This window comes from Herpailurus yagouaroundi, unplaced genomic scaffold (genome assembly GCF_014898765.1).
Source record: "Herpailurus yagouaroundi ecotype Mexico unplaced genomic scaffold, PumYag 67700, whole genome shotgun sequence".
NCBI classification, from domain to species: domain Eukaryota; kingdom Metazoa; phylum Chordata; class Mammalia; order Carnivora; family Felidae; genus Herpailurus; species Herpailurus yagouaroundi.
Genome location: NW_024420499.1, coordinates 7,953,046 through 7,976,023, shown reverse-complemented (window position 1 = coordinate 7,976,023; position 22,978 = coordinate 7,953,046). Strand labels below are relative to the sequence as shown.

The following is a 22,978-nucleotide window of genomic DNA, read 5'->3' as shown; positions in this document are numbered from 1 at the left end:
TATAAGGCTAATTATATAAAGTTTCCACAATCTGGTATAATTTAGAAACCAGTTCCATCTAAAACTAAGAACTTAGCCAGCACCATAACCATAGTGTGTGTGTGTGTGTGTGTGTGTGTGTGTGTGTGTGTATTTTACTGGATTATTTAATTTAAAATCATTTTAATAGTCCTGTTGAAGGAAAAAAATTCATCTCAATGGGCACCTGTTTGGAAGTCTTCATTGTTTAGTTTTTCATTATCCATCTCCTGGAAACTGTTCTTAACACTCTTTCTTTTAGCTATTAAATGATGATGTTCTTAGAACTTATCACATGGCTTAAAGTATCAGCATTATCTTGTGCTCTGTACTATACTTTATTATTGAGAATGACTGTGCCATTTTTATAGTTAAGGAATGACAAGACAATAGCGATCTGAAATACTGAACAAGTCTTAGGTCAGGTAATGTCTTAGCCAGTTTTGAAGTAGTAAGTATTGAAAATAGTGGGGGTTTTTTTGAAACTAAGGTAATGAGGCTTTTATATTTAAAACTTCTATATTATGAAATTTCCAAGTTTTGTTTCTGTGGCTCCTTTATAGTTTTTAATGCTGTAATAGTGTGTTTAAAAGAAAAAAGTCATCTGTTAGAAAAACTAAATAAAAATATAGGGTAACCTGTTAGTATATTAGGCCAAGTGTTGTTGCTATTTCACAACTGATAACCAAATTATGTGTCTTTCTTCTTTCACTAGCCATATTTTCCATAAGACATGTGTTGACCCTTGGCTGTTAGAACACAGAACTTGCCCCATGTGCAAATGTGACATACTCAAAGCTTTGGGAATTGAGGTAAATATTGCTGAACTATTTAACTATTTAACTATTTAGGTGAAGGAACTTAAGTTATTTATGTACCTGGGCCTTCAGGAAAATAACATGCCTAATTTTTAGCTATGTAACATGCCAGACTTGTGATTTATACCAAAAATTGGACCTATTTACATCATATTGACAGTGAGGTGCCATTTTGGACCACCTCCATTTTTCTTCTTCTTCCCTCTTATTATTTGGTCAGAATTTTAAGTGATGGCTTGTGATACCTGTTGCATTTTTTTCTCTTATGATTGCACAGCCACCAAACTTGTAGTTAAATGAGCATCTATGTTTCTTGACTTTAGAAGATACATAGATGATACCGATTCTGAGTTCCCCTGGGGGACAGCATGAGATGTTGTTGTTGTTATTTATGAATAATTTTAGATTTACAGAAAAGTTGCAAAGACGATGCAGAGGGTTCCCAGATACCTCTCACCAGTTTTTACTATTGTTAACATTTTGCATTACTGTGGTACATATGTCAAAAGTGAGAAACTGACATTGAGTCATTACTATTAACTAAACATCAGACTTTGAGTTTTGCCAGCAAACTGCCTTTTGAAACTGCTGGAGGTGAACTTGACCCAGAGTAGTTTTCTGGGTTTTTTTGTTTGGAGTACCTACCTTGTACCAGCCATTATATTATGAAGTGTTGGGATCACCCAAATGAACATCAGATGTGAAGGCAATCTGCCTATAACTTCTTTCACCCCATTTTGAACCCAGTTACTCCAACTGCTCTGGCTGGGGCCAGCAAGAGATTTTTGTGATCATCAAAAGGGATTATAGGCTTAAAAGGTTAAGAAGCATTGCTCTAATAAGTCACTTATGAAGAAACTTTGTAATGATATGTCAGGGAAAAGCATGTACTCTGAGCGTCTTTTAATTAGTTCAAATGCTTTCCAAAGGCGGATGTTGAAGATGGACCGGTGTCTTTACAAGTCCCTGTATCCAATGAAATATCAAATAGTGCCTCTCCTCATGAAGAGGATAATCGCAGTGAGACTGCATCGTCTGGATATGCTTCTGTTCAGGGAGCAGATGAGCCACCTTTGGAAGAACACGTGCAGTCAGCAAGTAAGCACCATGCTGAGGGGCAAGGAGGGCCCCACAAATGATCCATTGAGGATCATATTCCTGGCAGAGTGCTCCTGCTTTTTAGTGTTTGTTCCTTTCATTCATTAAATACATTCCAGGTTTTTTCTAGTAACAGCGATGCAGTACAGGACACACCCCTACTTTAACTCAATATGCACATATTCAAATGTCTCTGAAACAGATGAAATGCATCAGGATTATTCACAGAATAAAAATATTTTTTTATTGGATAGCTTCTCTCTGATGGATTTAAGTATTGGCTATTAACTTACAGAGGCTGATGAGAAACTTCAAACTTTAGAAGCCGTTGTTTATTGTGGAGCAATCAGAAACTAAGGTAGAGGGGTCCTGAAATGATAAAATAGAATTCAGTTTACAAAAGCTTGATTTCGTAGGAACCCATCTTTTGCACAGATTAGAAACTGTGTATAAGAATATGTGCTGCCACCTGTTGATTATTTACCATGAAATGAACAAACCATGGAAACTAAAATTGAATATATATTTTCAAAATTCATGTGAATCAATACTGTAACTTGGTAATGTCCGTCCAGTGGAGAAATTTTAGGGAATTTTGTTACTTTTTTCCCTTAGAAAGAAAAGACCCTCATACAAATTATTTTTTCTTTCTTTAACTGCTACCTTTTTCATCGTTTTTGTTGGTTTGATGGTTCTCAATCCTCATTTTGAAATAACCTAATCCTGGCATTAAAAGTAGAAGAAAACGAAATGTTAAGATGATTAATGAAAGTTTCAGCTTCCTATGACTTAAACCTTTATCCTCTGTAGGCTTATCAGTGCCATAGACATCATTCCTGAAGATGTCAAGAGCAGTGCCATCACGCAAAATGTGCACTTTGTATTTCTTGTAATCTAATCTTAAGACATTTCTTGGAGTACAGAGTAGTCATAAGAACCTTAATAGTGGATTATTCTACCTATAATAGAGAATCATTGTCTATTTGCCCCAGGTGATTTTTTGTTTCCATAACTGTGTGATAATAGAATTCAGTGATGATAAGGGAGAGTGTACAGGATAATTCAGTTTATATTTAGGCTTGTTAAAAAGGTCCAGTCAACTTCTCTGTGTGCTCTGTTCTTCTTGTGAGGCAAGGTGGTAAGCAGAACAGTTTTTGCAGAGAATTTGACGAGCAAATGAAATGATGATCAACATTCCTCCCCCTGTATTCTTTATCTGGATAAATGGTAGTAACACCCAATCAGGTGCCTCAAACCAGAAACTAGGGAGACCCTAGATCCTTCCCTCTCCTCTTTCTTATTGATTCAATATCCCTTTTCTGTAATCCATCTCCTAATTTCCAACCTTAATTCCACAGTCATAGTTTGAGCCACTGTTTTCTCTCTGCCCATTCCGTTCACTCTTCTTCCTCCCAAGAAATTGGGGAACCCAGTCTAACTCCTGGTCCTCCTTTAAAACTTATCCCCCTTTGAAAAGCCTCCTTTGGCTCACCTGTATGGCCCTACCGTCTGCTTTCACAGAATTTCTGGCATTGCATTTATTTTACTGAATTGTATTAAAACTTTTAAAACATTTGGATAGGGACAGTGTCTTATTAGTCACTGTCATATACCCAGCACCTAGAACAGCCTGGCACACAGTAGATACTCAAATGTTGAATGAATGACCAGATAGAATAGATTTAATTTTATCTATGATTATGTATTACTAGTGTGGGTATCTTGCCTATCAGCCACTGATTAATGTGGTGATAGTGGTTTAAATAACTTTGCAAACATATAGTTGATTAGTTCATGTCCATTTGTTCCATCATGGCACTAAGTTCTATTAGAGCACTGGTTTTAAAACTAAAGTATGCATCAAGTCACCTGGAGGGCTTGTTAAAACAGATGGACCACCACCAGTTTCTGACTCAGTGGGTTTGGAATAGGGCCTGAGAATTTTTGTTTCTGGTGATACTGAGGCTGCTGGTCCAGGGACCACACTTTGAGAACCACTAAATAAAGCCCTAGTTCTTAACCCTAACTGCACATTAAAATCATTCAGAGGTCACCTGGATGGCTCAGTTGGTTGAGCGTCCTGTTCTTGACTATGGCTCAGGTCATGATCTCACAATCCATGGGTTTGAGACCCGCATCAGGCTCTGTACTATACAGACAGATTCTCTGGGAATCTCTTGGGATTCTCTCTCTCCCTTTCTCTCTGCCCTTCCCCCATGTTTGTGCACTGTTTCTCTCTCTCTCACTCTCTCTCTCTCTCTCAAAATAAATTAACTTAAATCAGTAGATTTTTTAAAAAACTCACTCAGAGAAACTTTTTTTTTTTAATATATGAAATTTATTGTCAAATTGGTTTCCATACAACACCCAGTGCTCATCCAGAGAAACTTTAAATATCACTGATGTCTGGACATTACACCAGAATGGTTAAGTCAGAATCCATGAAGGGTGGGGCCCAAGCACAGGTTTTGTTTTTCAATTTTTAATTTAAATTTTGGTACAGTTTCAGGCTAAGTGTTTCAGAAATAGTACAAATAATACCCATATACCCTTTGCCCAACTTCTCCAAATGTTAACACCTTCTATAACCATATATAATTATTAACACCAGAAAATTAACTGATAAAATGTTATTAACTAAATGACAGACCATACTCAAATTTCACCCATTGACCCACTAATGTCCTTTTTCTGTCTCAGGATCCCACATTGCATTTCCCCTTTAATCTTTTCCCCCCAGACTTATTGATATATATTTGACACATAACATTGTGTAAGTTTAAGGTATACAGCATGATTTGACACACCTGTATATTGCAAAACGATTACCACAGTAAGGTTGGTTAGCAAATCCACCTCACATAATTACAAATTTGTGTGTGTGTTTGGTGACAATATTTAAGATCTACTCTCTTAGGAACTTTCAGGTATATCCAATAATTCCATTACTGGGTATTTACCCAAAGAAAAACAAAAACAGTAATTCAAAAGATATGTGCACCCTTACATTTATTGCAGCATTATTTACAATAGCCAGGATATAGAAGCAACCTAAGTGTCCATTAATAGACAAATGGATAAGGAAGATATGGTATATATAATAAAATAGAATATTACACAGCTATAAAAAAGGATGAGATGATGCCATTTGTGACAAGGATGGACCAAAAGGATATTATGCTAAATGAAGTAAGTCAGACCAAGAAAGGCAAATACCATATTATTTCACTCATGTGGAATCTACAAAAACAAATGAATAAGCAAACAAAAAGCAGAATCAGACCTGTAAATACAGAAAACAGAGTGATGGTTGCCATAGGGAAGAAGCCAGGGGGATGGGCAAAATGGAGGAAAGAGAGTGTGAGATCCAGGCTTCCAGTTATGGAATGAATATGTCATGGGAATAAAGGACACAGTATAAGGACATAGTCAATGATGTTGTAATAACATTGTATGGTGACAGATGGTAGCTACACGTAAGGTTAAAATAGCATGATATATAAACTTTTAGAAGTATGTAATACAGTATTGCTAACTGTAGATATGATGCCATATATTAGATCTCCAGAACTTATTCATCTTATAGCTGAGCATTTGTGCCCTTTGGTCAACACTTCCCCATCTCCTCTGCTCCTAGCCCCTGGCAACCACCATTCTACTCTGTTTCTGAGTTTTTAAGACTCCACAGATAAATGACATTGTGCAGTATTTGTTTTTCTGTGTCTTACTTCATTTAGCATAAATGCCTTCAAGGTCCATCCTTCTTTCTCTTGGCTGAATAATATTCCTCTGTGTGTGTGTGTGTGTGTGTGTGTGTGTGTGTGTGTGTGTGTGTATCATATTTTCTTTATCCATTCATCTGTCAACTGATACTTAGGATATTTCCATATCTTGGTTATTTTGAATAATGCTGCAGTGAACATGGGGGTACAGATATCTCTTCAAGATTGTGATTTCATTTCCTTTGGATATATACCCCAAACTGGAATTGCTGGATCATATGGTACTTATACTTTTAATTTTTTGAGGAACCTCCATGCTGTTTTCATAGTGGCTGTGCCAGTTTACATTCCCACCAACAGTACACTGGGATCCCTTTCTCCACATCCTTACCAGCACTTATCTCTTATCTTTTTGATAGTAACTGTTCTAACAAGTATGAGGTGATTAGTGTTTTTGATTTGCATTTCCCTGATGATTACTGATAATGATCATCTTTTCATGTACCTGTTGGCCATTTGTACATATTCTTTGAGAATAGATCTATTCAGGGGCTCCAGTGTGGCTCAGTTGGTTAAGCATTCAACTTTGGCTTAGGTTATGATGTCATGGTTCATGAGATCGAGCCCCACATTGGGCTCTGTACTAACAGCACAGAGCCCACTTCAGATCCTCTGTCCCTTCCTCGCTGGTGTTCTCTCTCTCTCTCTTTCTCAAATAAACCTTAAAAAAAAGAAAATATATTCAGTTTCTATTTTCAGTGCCTATTTTAATTGGATTATTTGGGGGTTGTTTGTTGCTACTTTGTATGAGTTTCTTATATATTTTAGATATTAATCCTTTATATGATATGCAAATATATGCAAATACATAAATACGATATTATATATCGTTTCCCATTCTGTAAGTTGCCTCTGCACTCTATTGTTTCTTTTGCTGTGCAGAAGCTTTTTATTTTGATGTAGTTCCCCTTGTTGATTTGTGCTTTGGTGTCCTATACAAAAAATCATTGCCAGGACCAGTGTCAAAGAGCTTTTCCCATATGTTTTCTTCTAGGGATTTTATGGTTTCAGATCTTATGTTTAAGTCCTTAACCCATTTAGAGTTCATTTTTGTGAGTGGTGTAAGATAGGAGTCCATTTTCATTCTACCATATGTGAATATCCAGTTTACCCAACACCACTTACTGGCTTTTCCCCATTGAGTGTTTTTGGCTCCCTTGTCAAATATTAGGTGACTACATGTGCATGGGTTTATTTCTGGGCCCTCAATTATGTTCCATTGGTCTATGTGTCTGTTTTTATGCCAGTATACTATTTTGGTTACTATACCTTTGTAGTATAGTTTGAAATCAGGAAGTGTGATGCCTCCAACTTTGTTCTTCTTTCTCAGGATTGCTTTGGCTATCCAGGGTCTTTGCAGTTCCATATACATTTTAGGATTGTTATTTCTGTGAAAAATGCCATTGGAATTTCGATAGGAATTGCATTGAATTTATAGATGGATTTGGGGTATATGGACATTTTAACAATATTCTTCTAATTCATGAACCTAGGATATCTTTCCATTTGTTTGTATTTTCTTCAATATCTTTCATCAAAGTTTTCAGTACAGATTTTTTACCTCCTTGGTTAAACTTATTCCTAAGTATTTTATTGTTTTTGATGCTATTATAAATGGAATTGTTTTATTTCTCTTTCAAATATTTCATTGTTAGTGTATAGAAATGTGACTGGTTTTTGTATGTTGATTTTGTATCCTGCAGCTTTACTGAATTCATTCATTAGTTCTACTAATCTTTTGGTGGAGTCTTAATCATTTTCTCTATATAAGGTCATGTCATGTGGATATAATTTTACTTCTTCCTTTCTGATTTTGAGGCCCTTTCTTTTCTTGACTAATTGCTCTGGCTACAATTTCTAGTACTATGTTGAATAGAAGTGGTAGAAGTAGGTACCCTTGTCTTGTTTCTGATTTTAGAGAAAAAGGTTTTGTTTTTAGCTTTTCACTGTTGAGGATGTTAGGTGTGAGTTTGTCATAAATGGCCTTTATTATGTTTGGATATGTTCCTTTTCTACCCAATTTGTTGAGTGGTCCACATTGTGTTTAATGGTCGTATCTTCATCTCCAATCTGTGGTTGTTCCTTAGTCTCAGTTATATATGATGTTGACACTTTGAAAATTACTGGTCAGTTATTTTGTAGAATGTCTCTCACTTTGAACCTGTTATTTCCCAATGATTAAATTCATTGTTCACTGTCTGTTTCTGGCAAGAATACCAGAGAAATAATATTGTGCTCTTCTCTGCCTCATATAATGAGGCACATGATGTTCATATCTTATTACTGATGGTTTTTAATGTTGCTTACTTGGTTAAGATAGTGAGTGTCTGCCAAGCTTCTTTTAAAGTTACTATTTTTCCCTTTGTAATTATTATCTTACAGGGAGACACTTAGAGACTATGCAAATATTGTTTCTCATCATGCTTTTTACCCACTAATTTTAGCAATTGATGCTTCTTCCTTGCAATAATTATTACTGAAATGTGTGCCAAATGGTAATTTTCTATTTCCATCCTTCTTTCTACATTAATTAAGCTTCTATTTTAAGGAACAGTTATCCTTTATCTATTTATTTATTCAATTATTCATTTATAATAGTATGGACTCATAGATATTTCTTTTATTCTGTAAAATTATTCTCATGAATTATTAATTGCTTAGATTCTCCTAGATTTGGTCATCGGGAACTCTCTCAAGGTGGCTCCTGTGTTCTTTCAACATGCCTCATTTTTTTTTTTTTTTGAGCACTTCCTTACTTTTCTGGTACCACAGGATGTTCTAGGCCAGGGATTGGCAAACTTTTTCTGTAAAGAGTCAGATAGTAAATATTTTAGGCTTTGAAAGCCATGAGTCTCTGCTGTATTTGGCACAGTGAGGAGGGGGGTGTTTGACTTACAACCTTTTAAGAATGTGAAAACCACTCTTAGCTATTGGTTTGACTTGCAGGCTATAGTTTGCTGATCCCTAAGCTACAAGGGGTTAATCTTGTGCTCTCCTTGCCCTCGCCCTAGAATGAGCCACTTTTTTGGGGGGAGGGGGGCTTTTTTGGAAAATAGTACTTCAGAACCAAGATCTGGGCACTAGGTATGCTCATTGCTATGGGGGTATCGTCTACATATCTATCTATCTGAAAAACAGTGAACTTAATACTGATACACCTGATTCTAGTCAAATACCACAGAGTTTATTCTAGCCTTCCCCTTTCCTTGTTTGTAACTCAACATTTCACTAACTAATGTAGTCCTTTTTATTTTTAGCCTTACAGGATATAGTCAAAATACTGCTTTCCAAAGTTACTTAGTTTTTTTCTTCCCCACTGTTTTCAGGATGTTTATATATTTCCTCTTTATATAATTATGCTCATCTGTTACTGTTTGTACTCCATTTGAAGAACTCTCTCTACCTTCCTGTTTGTTTTAGGTCTATTTATGCATATGAAAAGGTATAGGTAATTTTTTTAAGCACCCAGGTGATTGAAATGTGAAGCCGGGTTTCAGGATGGAAAAGCAGAAGACAGAACTTTTGCTCTTAAGGAGGCTATTAATCTAGGTAGAAGTAAGCACACATGTGAATTTAAAAATAAAAGAGTAATTGTAAATCAATATAATAATGTCATATGTGCCTTATGTAAGACATAGCCTAAATCATGTAACTATTAAAGGAACCAGGGAATGAGTATAATAATAAGAGTATGATAGCATTAGACAAGAAAAGCTTCTTAGACGTGAGTGTTGAATTTTGTCCTAAAGAAGAGAGGGGTGAAATCATCCTAAAATTGTCATTTCTTTTTAAAGATGAAAATCTACAGCTGGTAAACCATGAGGCAAGTTCCGTGGCAGTGGATGTTGTTCCTCATGTTGACAACCCAACTTTTGAAGAAGATGAAACTCCTGATCAAGAGACTGCAGTTCGAGAAATTAAATCCTAAAATCTGTGTCAATAGAAAACTTGAAACTTTAGTAATAACAACAGAACTGCCAATCAGGGCTTAGTTTACTATTAATGAACTGGATAAACTTAATTAAATAAGAAAGATACTGAAAGTGCTGAGATGACAAATATTATGCTATAGTTAAATTACTTAAAATATTTAATCTATTAACTTTTTTCCACAAACTCATAATGTTTTTCATAGGCAAGTTTCCTCTCAATAGTGATAGCAACATTTTTAAACATTTAAAACTCTCTTCAAGTAGTCATGGTTTTCATTTACAACAATTTTGTTATAAAAACATGTTGCTTTTAAAATGTGGAGTAGCTGTGATCACTTTATTTTATGATAGTATCTTAATTAAAAATACTACTATTTTAGCTTGGGCTATATGTGTCAGGGTTTTTCTCCAGGTGCTTATATTGATCTGGAATTGTAATGTAAAAAGCAATGCAAACTTAGGCTAGTACCTCATGAAATGTCTTTTTAAGCTACATTAAGTTGATAGAACAAGATTAAAACAAAATATTCATTTTAACTATTTCTTGTTTTTAAAATTAAGCTAAATGTACTTCATTTGAGTGTGGAGCATAGTTTGTCAAAGAATATGGACTGGACTGGATTGATTGGTATATTAATGACACCAATTTGACACAAGTTTATAGACAAAAAGTTTCCTTATAAAAATGCTGTGTAACTATTTCTCAAAGTTATGGGATTTTCAAAAGCAGAGTATATAAATTATCATACTATTTGAAAATGATAATGAGTAAGTCACACAAAAATTGGTAATTGATCCTTGTGTATGAATTAAGTCTGCAGAAATTAGTCTGCAGAAAATGTTTTCCAAGCAATGTTGACTTTGAAAATTTAGTTTACATTTTACCTAAATGGGCTAATTACATTAGGTAAACTAAAATTCTGTCCATATAGCTGTAAATTTTGTGAATGCATTTTCTTGGTGTTTGAAAAAGAATGGGCGGGGGGGGGGGGGGAGAACACCAGGTGCCTTAATATAAAGTTTGAAGCTTTCATCCACCAAAGTAAAATAGAGCTATTTAAAAATGCACTTTATTTGTATTCTGTGTGGCTTATCTTGGTTTTAAAGTTGTGTTTCCAGTGAAAATTCCAGCAGAATTTAGGCAAAAGCAGAAAAGACATGTATTTTTGTTTGCTAAATGTAGAATGGACAAAACCATTGCATTCTTGTACACTTATTTGAAATTCTGTAAATATTCCCCGATTTGTATTGATTCTCTTTAAATATAAAATGTAAATAAAATATTCCAATAGAAGTTTGCATCTGCTGTTTAGTTCAGTTAGCCTATACTAACTTTTCATATATGCTTGGATTTGGGAGAGGAAAAAAAATGGTTGATGCAAATGGTCATTGATATATTTGATGAATAAAAACTCAAACTTTAGTATGATATTTATTTACATATTTCATTACAGAGAGGGGAATTGCTGACATTTTAATACAACTGAATACCATGAATTATTATTTTTTAATTTTTTTAATGTTTATTATTGAGAGAGAAACAGAGTGTGAGTGGGGCAGGGGCAGAGAGCAAGGGAGACACACAATCTGAAGCAGGCTCCAGGCTCAGAGATGTCAGCACAGAGCCCAACACAGGGCTCAAACTCACAAACCATGAGATCATCACCTGAGCCAAAGTCGGACGCTCAACCGACTGAACCACTCAGGCACCCCCCTGAGTTATTTTTCAATGTCAGCAAGGTAAATAACGAGGTTGATCACTGATAATATAAGGTTAGAAAAACACCTTGATGCCAGTCCATCTTTATACTACCCAAGACATAAAACCACTTTATTAAAGTTTTCTTTTCCTTCAGCCTTTTCTTTGGCAGTATGGTTGTTGGGATGCTGTTAATGAGTTAACTCTTTTGTCAAACTTGTTAAGAATAAACAGATGTTTATTAATAAACAGGGACACCTCAGAGCCCTGATTATCAAACCAAGGCACACATGTCTTGGGTACACATATGTCTTATGTGGCAATATGCCAGGTGTACATGTGTGTGATGCCCCATAATAAACAACCTCTTGATCTATATTCTTCTTGTTTTATGTGTGTGTGTGTGGGGGGGTTCTTTTTAGGGAAAATTTATAATTTTTAAAATTTTCATCTTGGGACGCCTGGGTGGCTCAGTCGGTTAAGCGTCCGACTTCAGCTCAGGTCATGATCTTGCTGTCTGTGGGTTCAAGCCCCGCGTTGGACTTTGTGCTGACAGCTCAGAGCCTGGAGCCTGCTTTGGATTCTGTATCTCCCTCTCTCTCTGCCCCTCCCCGACTCATCTGTCACTCTCTCAAAAATAAATAAACATTAAAATAAATAAAATTTTCATCTGTATTGAAGTATAATTAACACACCCAAAATTTGCCCATTATAAATGTATAGTTCCACAATGTTTAGCTAACGTACAGAGTTGTGCAACTGTTACCACAATCCAGTTTTAGAACATTCCATCACCCCCAAAAAGTTCCCTCATACCCATTTGCAGTCAATTTCTGCTCCCATTCCCAGCCTCAGGCAGCCACCGATCTGCTTTCTATCTCTATAGATGTGCTTATTCTGGACATTTCATATAAATGGAACCATTCAATATGCGTGTGATCTTTTGTGACTGGCTTCTTCTACTTAGTATAATATTTTCCAGACTCATTCATGTTTGAAGCATGCATCAGCACCTCATTCCTTTTCATTGATGATATTCCATTTTTCCACATCTGGTTATCCATCAGTTAATGAACAGTTCCTACTTTTTGTCCATTATGGATGATGCTGCTATGAATTATGTACAAGTCTGTGTAGATGTATGTTTCAATTCTCTTCGTCATATTTCTGTGTCACTTGTGCATTTTCTTCCTATATTGGTAACAAAAAGATAGTTTGAGCAACAGACTTTATTACTCTTACATAATAATCAAAATATAAACTGATTAACAGTGGCAGTAGATATATATGTATAGGGAGTCTCCAACTTTGGGAGGGATTTTCCGAGAGTTCATATGTAAGTTTAGCAGGAGTCAGTTTGTATTATGTTACAAATAAGAATGTACATGGTTCCCAGGCATTTAAAGACTAGGTTGGAATGCTAGGAACATTCCTTCCCCACACCACCCCCATCTAGTTTTTGATCATTTACTAAGTAGTTTAATTAAGCTCTGTAACATCTGGAGAAATTTTATCACCCTAGGCTATAACAAATACTGAGGCTTTTACTTTACTCATTGCCTCTTCTGTTTGGAGTGAATTTTAAAAATATTTTTAAACAATATAAAATTTCGGGGTGCCTGGGTGGCTCAGTTGGTTAAGCGTCCGGCTCTTGGTTTCAGCGCAACTCATGATCTCACAGTTTCGTGAGTTCAAGCCCCACATTAGGCTCCAAGCTGACAATTCAGAATCTGCTTGGGATTCTCTGTCTCCCTCTGTCTCTGCCCCTCCCCAACTTGCACTATCTCTGTCTCTCTCTAAATAAACTTTAAAAAAAAAACAATACAAAATTTAGACTATGTATATGTATGTATGGTGGGCACTTTGACCTCCAGAGATAAATGTTCACTGTCCTCTACCTTAGAGTTAATTTGGTGAAAAGATTGAAAAACACTACCCACTAGTTCTTTTTGTCTCCAAAAACATATCATGAATGTGAGATATTTGTGGACATACCTAGATTTTGATGGTTAGTAGCATATATAAATAGGGCTTAGCATGAATAGTGGCAATTTCTCCTCCAACCCATACCCATTTTCAACCACTGCCTTAGAAAATTTTAATGGGCATGCCCTGAAATAAACTTTTTGAAAAAGCAATTCAATAATCTAAAATTCTTTAACAGGACTTATTTTTATTTTTTTATTTTTTTATTTTTTATTTATTTTTTTTATTTATATATGAAATTTATTGTCAAATTGGTTTCCATACAACACCCAGTGCTCATCCCAAAAGGTGCCCTCCTCAATACCCATCACCCACCCTCTCCTCCCTCCCACCCCCCATCAACCCTTAGTTTGTTCTCAGTTCTCAACAGTCTCTTATGCTTTGGCTCTATCCCACTCTAACCTCTTTTTTTTTTTTTCCTTCCCCTCCCCCATGGGTTCCTGTTAAGTTTCTCAGGATCCACATAAGAGTGAAACCATATGGTATCTGTCTTTCTCTGTATGGCTTATTTCACTTAGCATCACACTCTCCAGTTCCATCCACATTGCTACAAAAGGCCATATTTCATTTTTTCTCATTGCCACGTAGTATTCCATTGTGTATATAAACCACAATTTCTTTATCCATTCATCAGTTGATGGACATTTAGGCTCTTTCCATAATTTGGCTATTGTTGAGAGTGCTGCTATGAACATTGGGGTACAAGTGCCCCTATGCATCAGTACTAACAGGACTTATTTTTAAAAGATGCCTATGTAGGTCTTAATGGAAACATGATTAATCACCCCCAATTTGTTGTAGAGTTTGACTTTCAAATATCTAATTTGCTTAAATCAATGCACCTAGAACTTTAATGTGCCTACAAATTACCTAGGGATCTTGTTAAAATGCACATTCTGATTCAGCAGGTCTAGGATGGGTTCTGAGATTCTAGTTTCTAGCAAGCTAGATGGTGATGCAGATGTTGCTGGTTCAGGGTCCGCATTTTGAGCAGCAAACGTTTAAATGGTTCTCCTCTCACAGTGCTCCACCTGTTTTGAATCATTACTGCTTCTAAACCTGCTGCATGCTGTCAAGCATCAACTAAGCTTGTGAAATTCGTTTCAAATAAGAATCCAGAAGAATCTTTGCCAGCCTCAGCTCTTCAATGGCACAGGGTTTAGAATTGCTATTTGGGGTTTTCTTTTTTTTTTTTTTTCTTAATTTTTTTTATTGTTTACTCATTTTTGAGAGACAGAGAGTGAATGGGGGAGGGGCAGAGAGAGAGGAAGACAGAATCTGAAGCAGACTCCAGGTTCTGAGCTGTCAGCACAGAGCCCGACAGGGCTCGAACTCAAGGACTGCGAGATCATTACCTGGGCTAAAGTTGGACGCTTCAGCCAGAGTCACCCGGGGACCCTGCTATTTGTGGTTTTCTACTACCTTTTCAGATAGATGTTTCAGGCTATGATTTAGAAGGCTGACTCAGCGGAAAAGATTGCTGGATAAATGAGGTATTATCTCTGCATGGTATAACATTATGTCCATAAATATGTGGCTTGGATAAATCAGAAAACAAGATTGGAAGCAGAAAGATGAGTTGGGATGCTATTACAGTGTAGCAGGAAAGTGATGTGAGGCCAATCTGAAGTGGTAATAGGGTGGAATGGACTTTTGAAAAAAAAAAGTAGAGGGGAGGGTATGTGTGTGAGACAGTGAAGGTGGTGGGAGAAAGAAGTTGAAGATTGTTCCAAGGTTCTTAGTTTGAACATCTTGGTAACAGTGGTGCTGTAAACTATGAGAACCTAGAATGATAAACAACTTTGTGCAGGGAAAATATTGGAGAATTTAGTTTGGCTTTGGACATGTTGTATTTGATGTCCTAATACATATGGTTAATAGATTAACCATAGGCAAAAGGTAGTATAGTGTCATAATTTGTAGTGAGAAAAATCTACATTCAAATCTCAACTCTGCTACTTATTTAGCTATGTGATCTTAGGTTATTTAACTTCTCTGAGACTCCTGTTCTTCATCTATAAAGTAAGGATGTAAAAATATACAAGTTTTTAAATAAGGATTAAATCAATATTATAGAGAGGAACCATCCACTTCTTTTTTTATTGTAATGTTTTTTTTATTTTTTTGAGAGAGAGAGAGAGAGAGAGCGAGCAAGCATGAGCAGGGGAGGGGCAGAGAGAGAGGGAGACACAGAATCCAAAGCGGGCTCCAGACTAAGCTGTCAGCACAGAGCCTGATGTGGGGCTCAACCCCACGAGCTGTGAAATCATGACCTGAGCTGAAGTCCGATGCTCAACCAACTGAGCCACCCAGGCACCCCAGGAACCATCCACTTCTGGACAGCCCTTGTCACTACTGTAACTATTAAGGATGTTGGAAAAGAATGTGGTTTGATGAGGAAGAAAATTCAAAAGAGAAGGAAAGGTAAAAAGAACAACTCACATCTTTCGACATTTGCTACATTCACTGAGCTTTTATGAGGAAGATAAGAAATCGTCTTTAGTAGTGTACATCCAAATTGGGATGGCTTTCCCCAAAGATACATTGCAGTTTGGGCTCTGGGATGATTGTGTCTTCCCATCTTCTCCAGGAAGCTGCCTTGGTACTACTTACTGCCCTTTAGTAGAAGCTAATCCCAAACTGACCCTTTTCTCACCCCCAAGAAAAATCCCTGTTGTAGCACACACCTGCCTCCCTTGAGCTGGCCCACATCTTGGAAAGGTTAAGCCAGAGACACTGCTCCAAGGCAGAGTTCTTTGGCTCCAGGACTTGGCATCTGGGTGTGCCCCACCCCATTTTTGTTTTTAATTGAAATGGCCTTGAGGCTTTGTTCTCAAAACAGCACACCTAGAGCTCCATGTTTTTTGTACATTTCCTCCCAACTCCTTTCTTTGTACACACTTGTTTTTGCTCTTAGTGCACCCTTTAATTCTGATCGGCTCATTTATTGCAATAAATAAAAATGTCCCTCAAATAATTCCTCACTGCGATGCCATACAAATCACTGACCTCATTCACCTTAGTGTGTAAGGAGCTGCCAAAGGTACAAAGAGGTGAAGGCTGCCCTGAAAGGGATTTTTTTTTCCTTAAAGAGTTTAATAAAGGGGGAAATGTTTATAAATTGCTTAGATCCTGAAAAGGAAAGTTGGAGAAGACCTTTTTCTGTGGCTGATTACAATAGTTAAATAAATAGATTGGGGTGGCAGTGGGGGAAGGGAGGGGCCCACGGCGTGAATAAAATCATGTGGCTTCTGGAGATTTTATATTCTTCCTGTATGGGCAGAAAGAGCTTAGTCTAAGGAAGATTTTTTTTTTTCAATATATGAAATTTATTGTCAAATTGGTTTCCATACAACACCCAGTGCTCATCCCAAAAGGTGCCCTCCTCAATACCCACCACCCACCCTCCCTCCCACCCCCCATCAATCCTCAGTTTGTTCTCAGTTTTTTTTTTTTAAATTTTTTTTTTTCAACGTTTATTTATTTTTGGGACAGAGAGAGACAGAGCATGAACGGGGGAGGGGCAGAGAGAGAGGGAGACACAGAACTCTGAGCCATCAGCCCAGAGCCTGACGCGGGGCTCGAACTCCCGGACCGCGAGATCGTGACCTGGCTGAAGTCGGACGCTTAACCGACTGCGCCACCCAGGCGCCCCTTGTTCTCAGTTTTTAAGAGTCTCTTATGCTTTGGCTCTCTCCCACTCTAACCTCTTTTTTTTTTCCTTCCCCTCCCCCATGGATTTCTGTTAAGTTTCTCAGGATCCACATAAGAGTGAAAACATATGGTATCTGTCTTTCTCTGTATGGCTTATTTCACTTAGCATCACACTCTCCAGTTTAAGGAAGATTTTAAATTAGAATTCTATCAGATTCCATTTACTGTGTGACCTTGGATAAGTCACCTCACCGGTCTGCGCTTTTATTTTTGTGCAAAGTGAGGAATAATATCCACTTCGAAAGACTTCTGTGAGAATTACGTGAAATGATCTGTTTATGAAATAGCTTTCAAAGAGCTCATTTAATATCAGTTGCCGCTATTGCTGCTTCCCAGAAGGGGCCGTTCTTTACTCCAAAATTCCAGAAACTTTGTTTTCTACAGTTTAACACCCTCGGCTGTAAAATGATGAGAAGAAGCAACATAATTATACCTGGGGCTCATTCATTTGAACAATAACAAAAAAAAAAAAACCGCTTTAAAGTTTAAGTAGGCAAAATACACTTAAGTGGTGGCGGGACGCGCTTTGAAAGCACCCGCACCCCGTCCTCACCCCAGTGGATTATGGGAATCGTAGTCTCCCACTCCCATTGTTTGAGTACAGAAAAGCGAATAGGAAACTACAACTCCCAGGAGGCAAAGAAGCGGGACTATTTCCCAGTCGGGCGGTAGAGCTGTGGGAGGGAATTGGCAATCTTGCTGCCTACGTGGGAGAGAAGGGAGGGTTGGGGGAAGTGTAGAAAACGTGAACCCAAGCCGTGGCTTGGCTTGAGGGAGATTTGGTGGGAGGAGAAGTAGAGGGAAATAGACAGGTGGAGGGTGAGGGGAGGAAGGTATCTGGGTCGCCGCTGCCGGGCGGCACAAAGTTCGCGATGTGGCTGAAGCCTGAGGAAGTGCTCCTGAAAAATGCACTGAAGCTGTGGCTGATGGAAAGGTCCAACGACTACTTCGTGCTTCAGCGGCGTCGGGGCTACGGCGAGGAAGGCGGAGGGGGTCTCACAGGTAAGCTGTGGCCACCCCCCACCCAACTCGGGGCCGTGTTCGCGGGTACTTAAAAGGCGGTGAGGAAAACAGTTACTCGTCGCCACCCGCCGCGCGATTCTCGGCCCCGGGCGAAGGGGCTCGGGTTCTTCTGCCACCACCTTTCCGTCGCCGCCCCTGAGTCCCGAAAATACCTCACTCGACTGGCCGCTGCGCTTCGGGTGGGAGGGGGAATGGAAGGAGGGGTCCTTTCCGAGGCGGTGGAATAATCTGAGGCAGAGGAGGGGTTCTTTCTGAGACAGAGTACCTGCCCCGTAGCTTCCCCCGGGGGGAGAGGCTGACGACGAGTGTTAGACCTCGACAGGTAGCGTTTAGGCTGGTGACAGGGGCCAGTTCAGCAGTTGTGGACTTAACTTTTTTCACGAAACCCCCTCTTGATAATCACCATCCTGGTGGGGGAGCAAGTAAGATTCGGGGGGGGGGGGGCAGGGAGGATGGTGAGGAGAAAGGGAGGAGCCCCGGTCACATCCTGAGGGAAAGGCTTCAAATGAGAGATTCGGAAGTGGCGGGGGGTGGGGAGGTCGGACTTGCAGGGGAGGGCTCAGAATCGCGGACCCCTCCCAATTTAGCATCTTTTGCTCTGCCACCCAGTTTTCAGTCCCTGGGATCTTATTTCAGAGTAACCGTCGTCGTAATTCGTTTCCCTCTCGAGTGTGCGGCGGTGCCCCTTCTTTCAAAGCCACGATTGTAAGCCAACCTATGAAACCAGTGGAAGTTTTTAACTCTTGCCTCCGAATCCGTCCAGGCTTCAGTGATTTGATTTTGCAAATCCAGAACTGGCCCTGGGTCACGTGTTTAAAGCCTCCAGACAATTTGGAGACTTCTCGTCTGGGGCAGGGGCATTCAAACTTTTGGACACGGCTGGTAGGGGGACGCAGAGCTCTTTTTCGTGACCATTTGCAGTTTGGTATGGTGGCTTTGGAGTGGTGGACCAGACTTCCTTTAGGCAGCGTGATGTAGCGGGAAGAGGGAAGAGTAGGGAAATCTACATTTTAGCCCCATCCTCGTCTCTTGTTGAATGTCATTCGACAGATACTTTGATTTATTACACATAAACGCCTGCTGTGTGCCACAGGGAATGCTAGTGTACGAAGACAGTTAAGATTCACTTTTCCGCCCTTGAATTGCTCTTGATCTGGATACGGGGGAGAGGGTCAGGTTAGGGAGAAGTAACCAGTAACCCAGGCAAATTGGACTTATAACCAGTAACTAGTAAATCAGGCAAATTCTAATTAGAACCAAATAACTGAAAGGTTGTGTAAAGATTCACGGAGGAGATGGCATTCCTCTTCCTCTTCTAGGAAATGGTGTCTACCTCATAGAGTTAAGAGGATGAAACGAAAGGTAATTGGTGCCAAATCAGTGCATGTTGTTAAGGTGGTGACAGATATGTGCCTTTATTTCCTCTTTTTTTTCCAAGCCATCCCCAAGCTGGAGAGAATTCTGAGGTTCTACAGGAGGTTTTTTGTTTTTTTTTTTTTTTAATTTTGCAAGACTTGTTCATCTTATCTGGCTTCTAAAAAGTCCCCCTTGAAAATATGGCAACAAAAATTGCCTGGTTAAACTCACATTTGGTCATTTTCTGAGTTTTAAAAATTACAAGTGTTATTTTGCAGAGGAGACTTTCCATTTAATAGATGCATCTATTTTCCAAATTAAATTTGAGAATCAATGTTCATAATTACCCAGTGACATTATTTATCCTCTTTAGTCCATTAAGAACAACTCAGAGTACATTTAAAACATCTTACAGCCCTGTGTTACAGCATAATATTTTGGTTCCCCATAACTTTTCTTGACCAGAATTTTTATGGTGTTCTTGTCCACATTTACCAAGGAGGTATATTTCACTTTGTACAACTGTGTTCCTGAAAAATAATAGGTAAATCAGATTCTTGAGAATCAAACCACTATAATGGAGTATGAAAGAGTTTACTTGTTGCAAATTTCCTGTAAATAATCATTCCTTTTTTTCTGTTTAGTTTTTCATTTCACATGTTTTCTTAAAACATAGACCTATTGCACCAGTTTCTCTATTCCACTCACTCCCATGTACTCTTCAAAAGCCCATATCTCTAGAATAAGAGATTTGTCTGCAGAAATAAACCAAGATTTCTACCACACATGTATGTTGAGAATAGCCATAGGCCCATATTGTGGTCAATGTGTATGTCTGCATGATTATTTTACCTGTGGTATTGTCAAGATGCTTGAAATTTCCATGAGTGCTGCCACTTTATTACATGTAAATTAAGCAAAATGAATCAGAAAGGAGCAGAGGTGTTTTTAAGGTTTGTTTGGTTCGTTTTGGTCCAGAATAAGCATGTGCTGATTTTTATGACTGCTCAATTACTGTTTTTTTTTTTTTTTTACTTAAAATTGTGAAGCCAAGAGCTCTGTTATGCTTTACACAAATCCACATTTGGATTACCTCTCACAGGAGTTTGGGTGCCAGCATAAGCTTGCCTCTGTCTGTTTTGCTTGCTGAAATCCAGTGTTGTTATGTGCTACCCCTTTAAAAGATTCCTTTATACATTTTGTTTAATGAAGAAGAGATAATGACCATCTAGAAATGTTAACAGTTGTACTTTCTTTAAGATTTTATTTCTTTGCCATGTGATAATTGGCAATAACCACCAGCAATGTAATGACTTTAGCTGTGGATTTGGTAAAGTTAGTTGACTCTATTATTTTTCCTAAAAATGGAATTGGGACAACAGAGAACCCTAGGGTGGTTGTAACAGGAGATTAACTTGTAAGTTAGAATTCCGAGGTCCTTTTCTAAATTTCTGAAACCCATTTAGTAGACATCTAGTAGATTACTTATCATTTGCCTATTTAATCTTAGTTTTCCTGGTTCACAGTAAGGTAGAATATATTGTGGAAATTTTCATTGTATGTAAAGGTTATTTTATAGATAAAGTGATTTTCTGTCATTTAGTGGAGTAATTCACCCTTCTGGACTTTTGCAGTTACCTTACATTATCCCTTGATCTTCCTGGCTGATAAGGGTAATGACTTTTCTATAGCATCTCAATTTAGCACCTGTCTTTATGTAATTGAAAATAATTTATGCATATTTGGCTCATTAAGCACAAATCAACAATTTGCTTGGTAGTTGGGGTGCTGCATGAGTGGAGTTATGGGGCTACATTCTAGTGTGTCAGACTTAGGAAGATCTGCCAATCAGAAAGCTTTAATTCAGATCATTTGTTGAGAGTATCTGATTTTTGAATATTCCGTATCTGCATAGTGTAAGCAGGTTCTTGTGTGTTAGAATGATCATCTCCTTCAGTAGACCTTGTTTTGGGGTTGTAGAATGAGACTAAAGAGTAAACTTACTAAAATGGAGAAGTTTTAAGACATTCTGTTTCCCTATCTCTCTCCTCTTTCATCTTGGCACCATTACGTTGAAATTAAATCATATGTATGAACTAGAACATAATAATATCTTAAATGCGCTTTCCATTTCAAAATGTTTTATGATATTTATATAAACTTAAATCATGGTGGAAATGATTTGTCATAAGTAAACACATACATAATAAGGTAGCTTTTAAAAGAACTTGTTAGTGACCGTCTCTCAAAAATACAAGGCTTTCTCTCCTTTTTCCCCACCCGCAACTCAAGTTGCCCAACTTTGAAAACATTCTCAGTTAAGTTTTTCTTAGCAAAATATGCCTGCATTCCATGTTCACAAAGGAACTGATAAAATTTTTGGTCTCCCAAGTACCTTATTACTGGAACCAGAGTGTCTAAATGGTGACCATGACATTTCATTTCAGGTAAATATCAAATCGCTACCCACACACATATTGTAAATTAATAAATATCATTTTGACTTAATAGAAAATCCCATAGAGCAACCCCTAGGGAAAACAACCGTGAGATCATAACCTGAGCCAAGATGAAGAGTCAGACACTTAACTGACTGAGCCACCCAGTTGCCCTTACAGTGTTATATTAGTTTTAATGTATAATATAGTGATTCAGCAGTTTTATACATCACCCAGTGATCATCACAATAAGTGTACTCTTAATCCCCTTTATCTGTTTCACTCATCTTCCCCCAACCCCGGGCAATCACCCATTTGTTCTTTATATTTAAGAATTGTGCGGGGCGCCTGGGTGGCGCAGTCGGTTGAGCATCCGACTTCAGCCAGGTCACGATCTCGCGGTCCGTGAGTTCGAGCCCCGCGTCAGGCTCTGGGCTGATGGCTCAGAGCCTGGAGCCTGCTTCCGATTCTGTGACTCCCTCTCTCTCTGCCCCTCCCCCGTTCATGCTCTGTCTCTCTCTGTCCCAAAAATAAATAAACGTTGAAAAAAAAAAAAAAGAATTGTGGGGGTTTTTTGTTCATTTCTTTGTTAATTTGTTTTATTTTTTAAATTCCACATATGAGTAGAATTATATGGTATTTGTCTTTCTCTGGCTTATTCACTTAACAACCCTCTAGATCCATCTATGTTGTTTTGAGTGAGAAAGGACAGTTTCATTGGAAGTCTTAAGATATGAAGGATGATCATTGTCACCACTTTTTCTTGGTAGTAGTGGAAGGATTATTGACTGCATACCTATAAGCCTCAGGGTTTTTTTGTTTCTTTGTTTGTTTTTTAAGATACCTGTTAATAACACTACTCTCTCTTTTTTCCTTTCCCTTGCTTGCTGCTGGTGTCTTCCTTTCCTGAAACATAGACAGGAAACTTCTGCTACTCCACTTCAACTTAGAGGCATGGGAATTCAATTCTCATGGGAAGAGGATTTTTTTTTTTTGATTAAGGTATTGGAGATTTATTATATAAGTAGGAAACTAGTATTAATTGCTATCAAGCAGATTTCATTCTAATGAAACAACAAGACTATAAAGTGATGACCCTGAACAACCTTCATTT

At 38.0% G+C, this 22,978-nt stretch overlaps 2 protein-coding genes across 3 annotated transcripts in view; both read left to right on the top strand.

Moving 5' to 3' along the window:
* The window catches only part of RNF128 (ring finger protein 128), a 107,323-nt gene extending 96,252 nt beyond the window's left edge, over positions 1 to 11,071 (top strand). For both annotated transcript variants that reach the window (XM_040468376.1, XM_040468375.1), the window contains exons 5-7: positions 734 to 830; positions 1,766 to 1,934; positions 9,511 to 11,071. In XM_040468376.1, coding sequence (XP_040324310.1) covers positions 734 to 830; positions 1,766 to 1,934; positions 9,511 to 9,644 — 400 coding nt within the window. In that variant the 3' untranslated portion in view covers positions 9,645 to 11,071. The remainder of the gene's footprint in view (positions 1 to 733; positions 831 to 1,765; positions 1,935 to 9,510) is intronic.
* Positions 11,072 to 17,776: 6,705 nt separating this feature from the next.
* TBC1D8B (TBC1 domain family member 8B) overlaps positions 17,777 to 22,978 on the top strand; it is a 68,992-nt gene continuing 63,790 nt past the window's right edge. Inside the window, exon 1 of the mRNA XM_040468432.1 lies at positions 17,777 to 18,049. Within this exon, the coding sequence (XP_040324366.1) occupies positions 17,920 to 18,049 (130 nt within the window). The 5' untranslated portion in view covers positions 17,777 to 17,919. The remainder of the gene's footprint in view (positions 18,050 to 22,978) is intronic.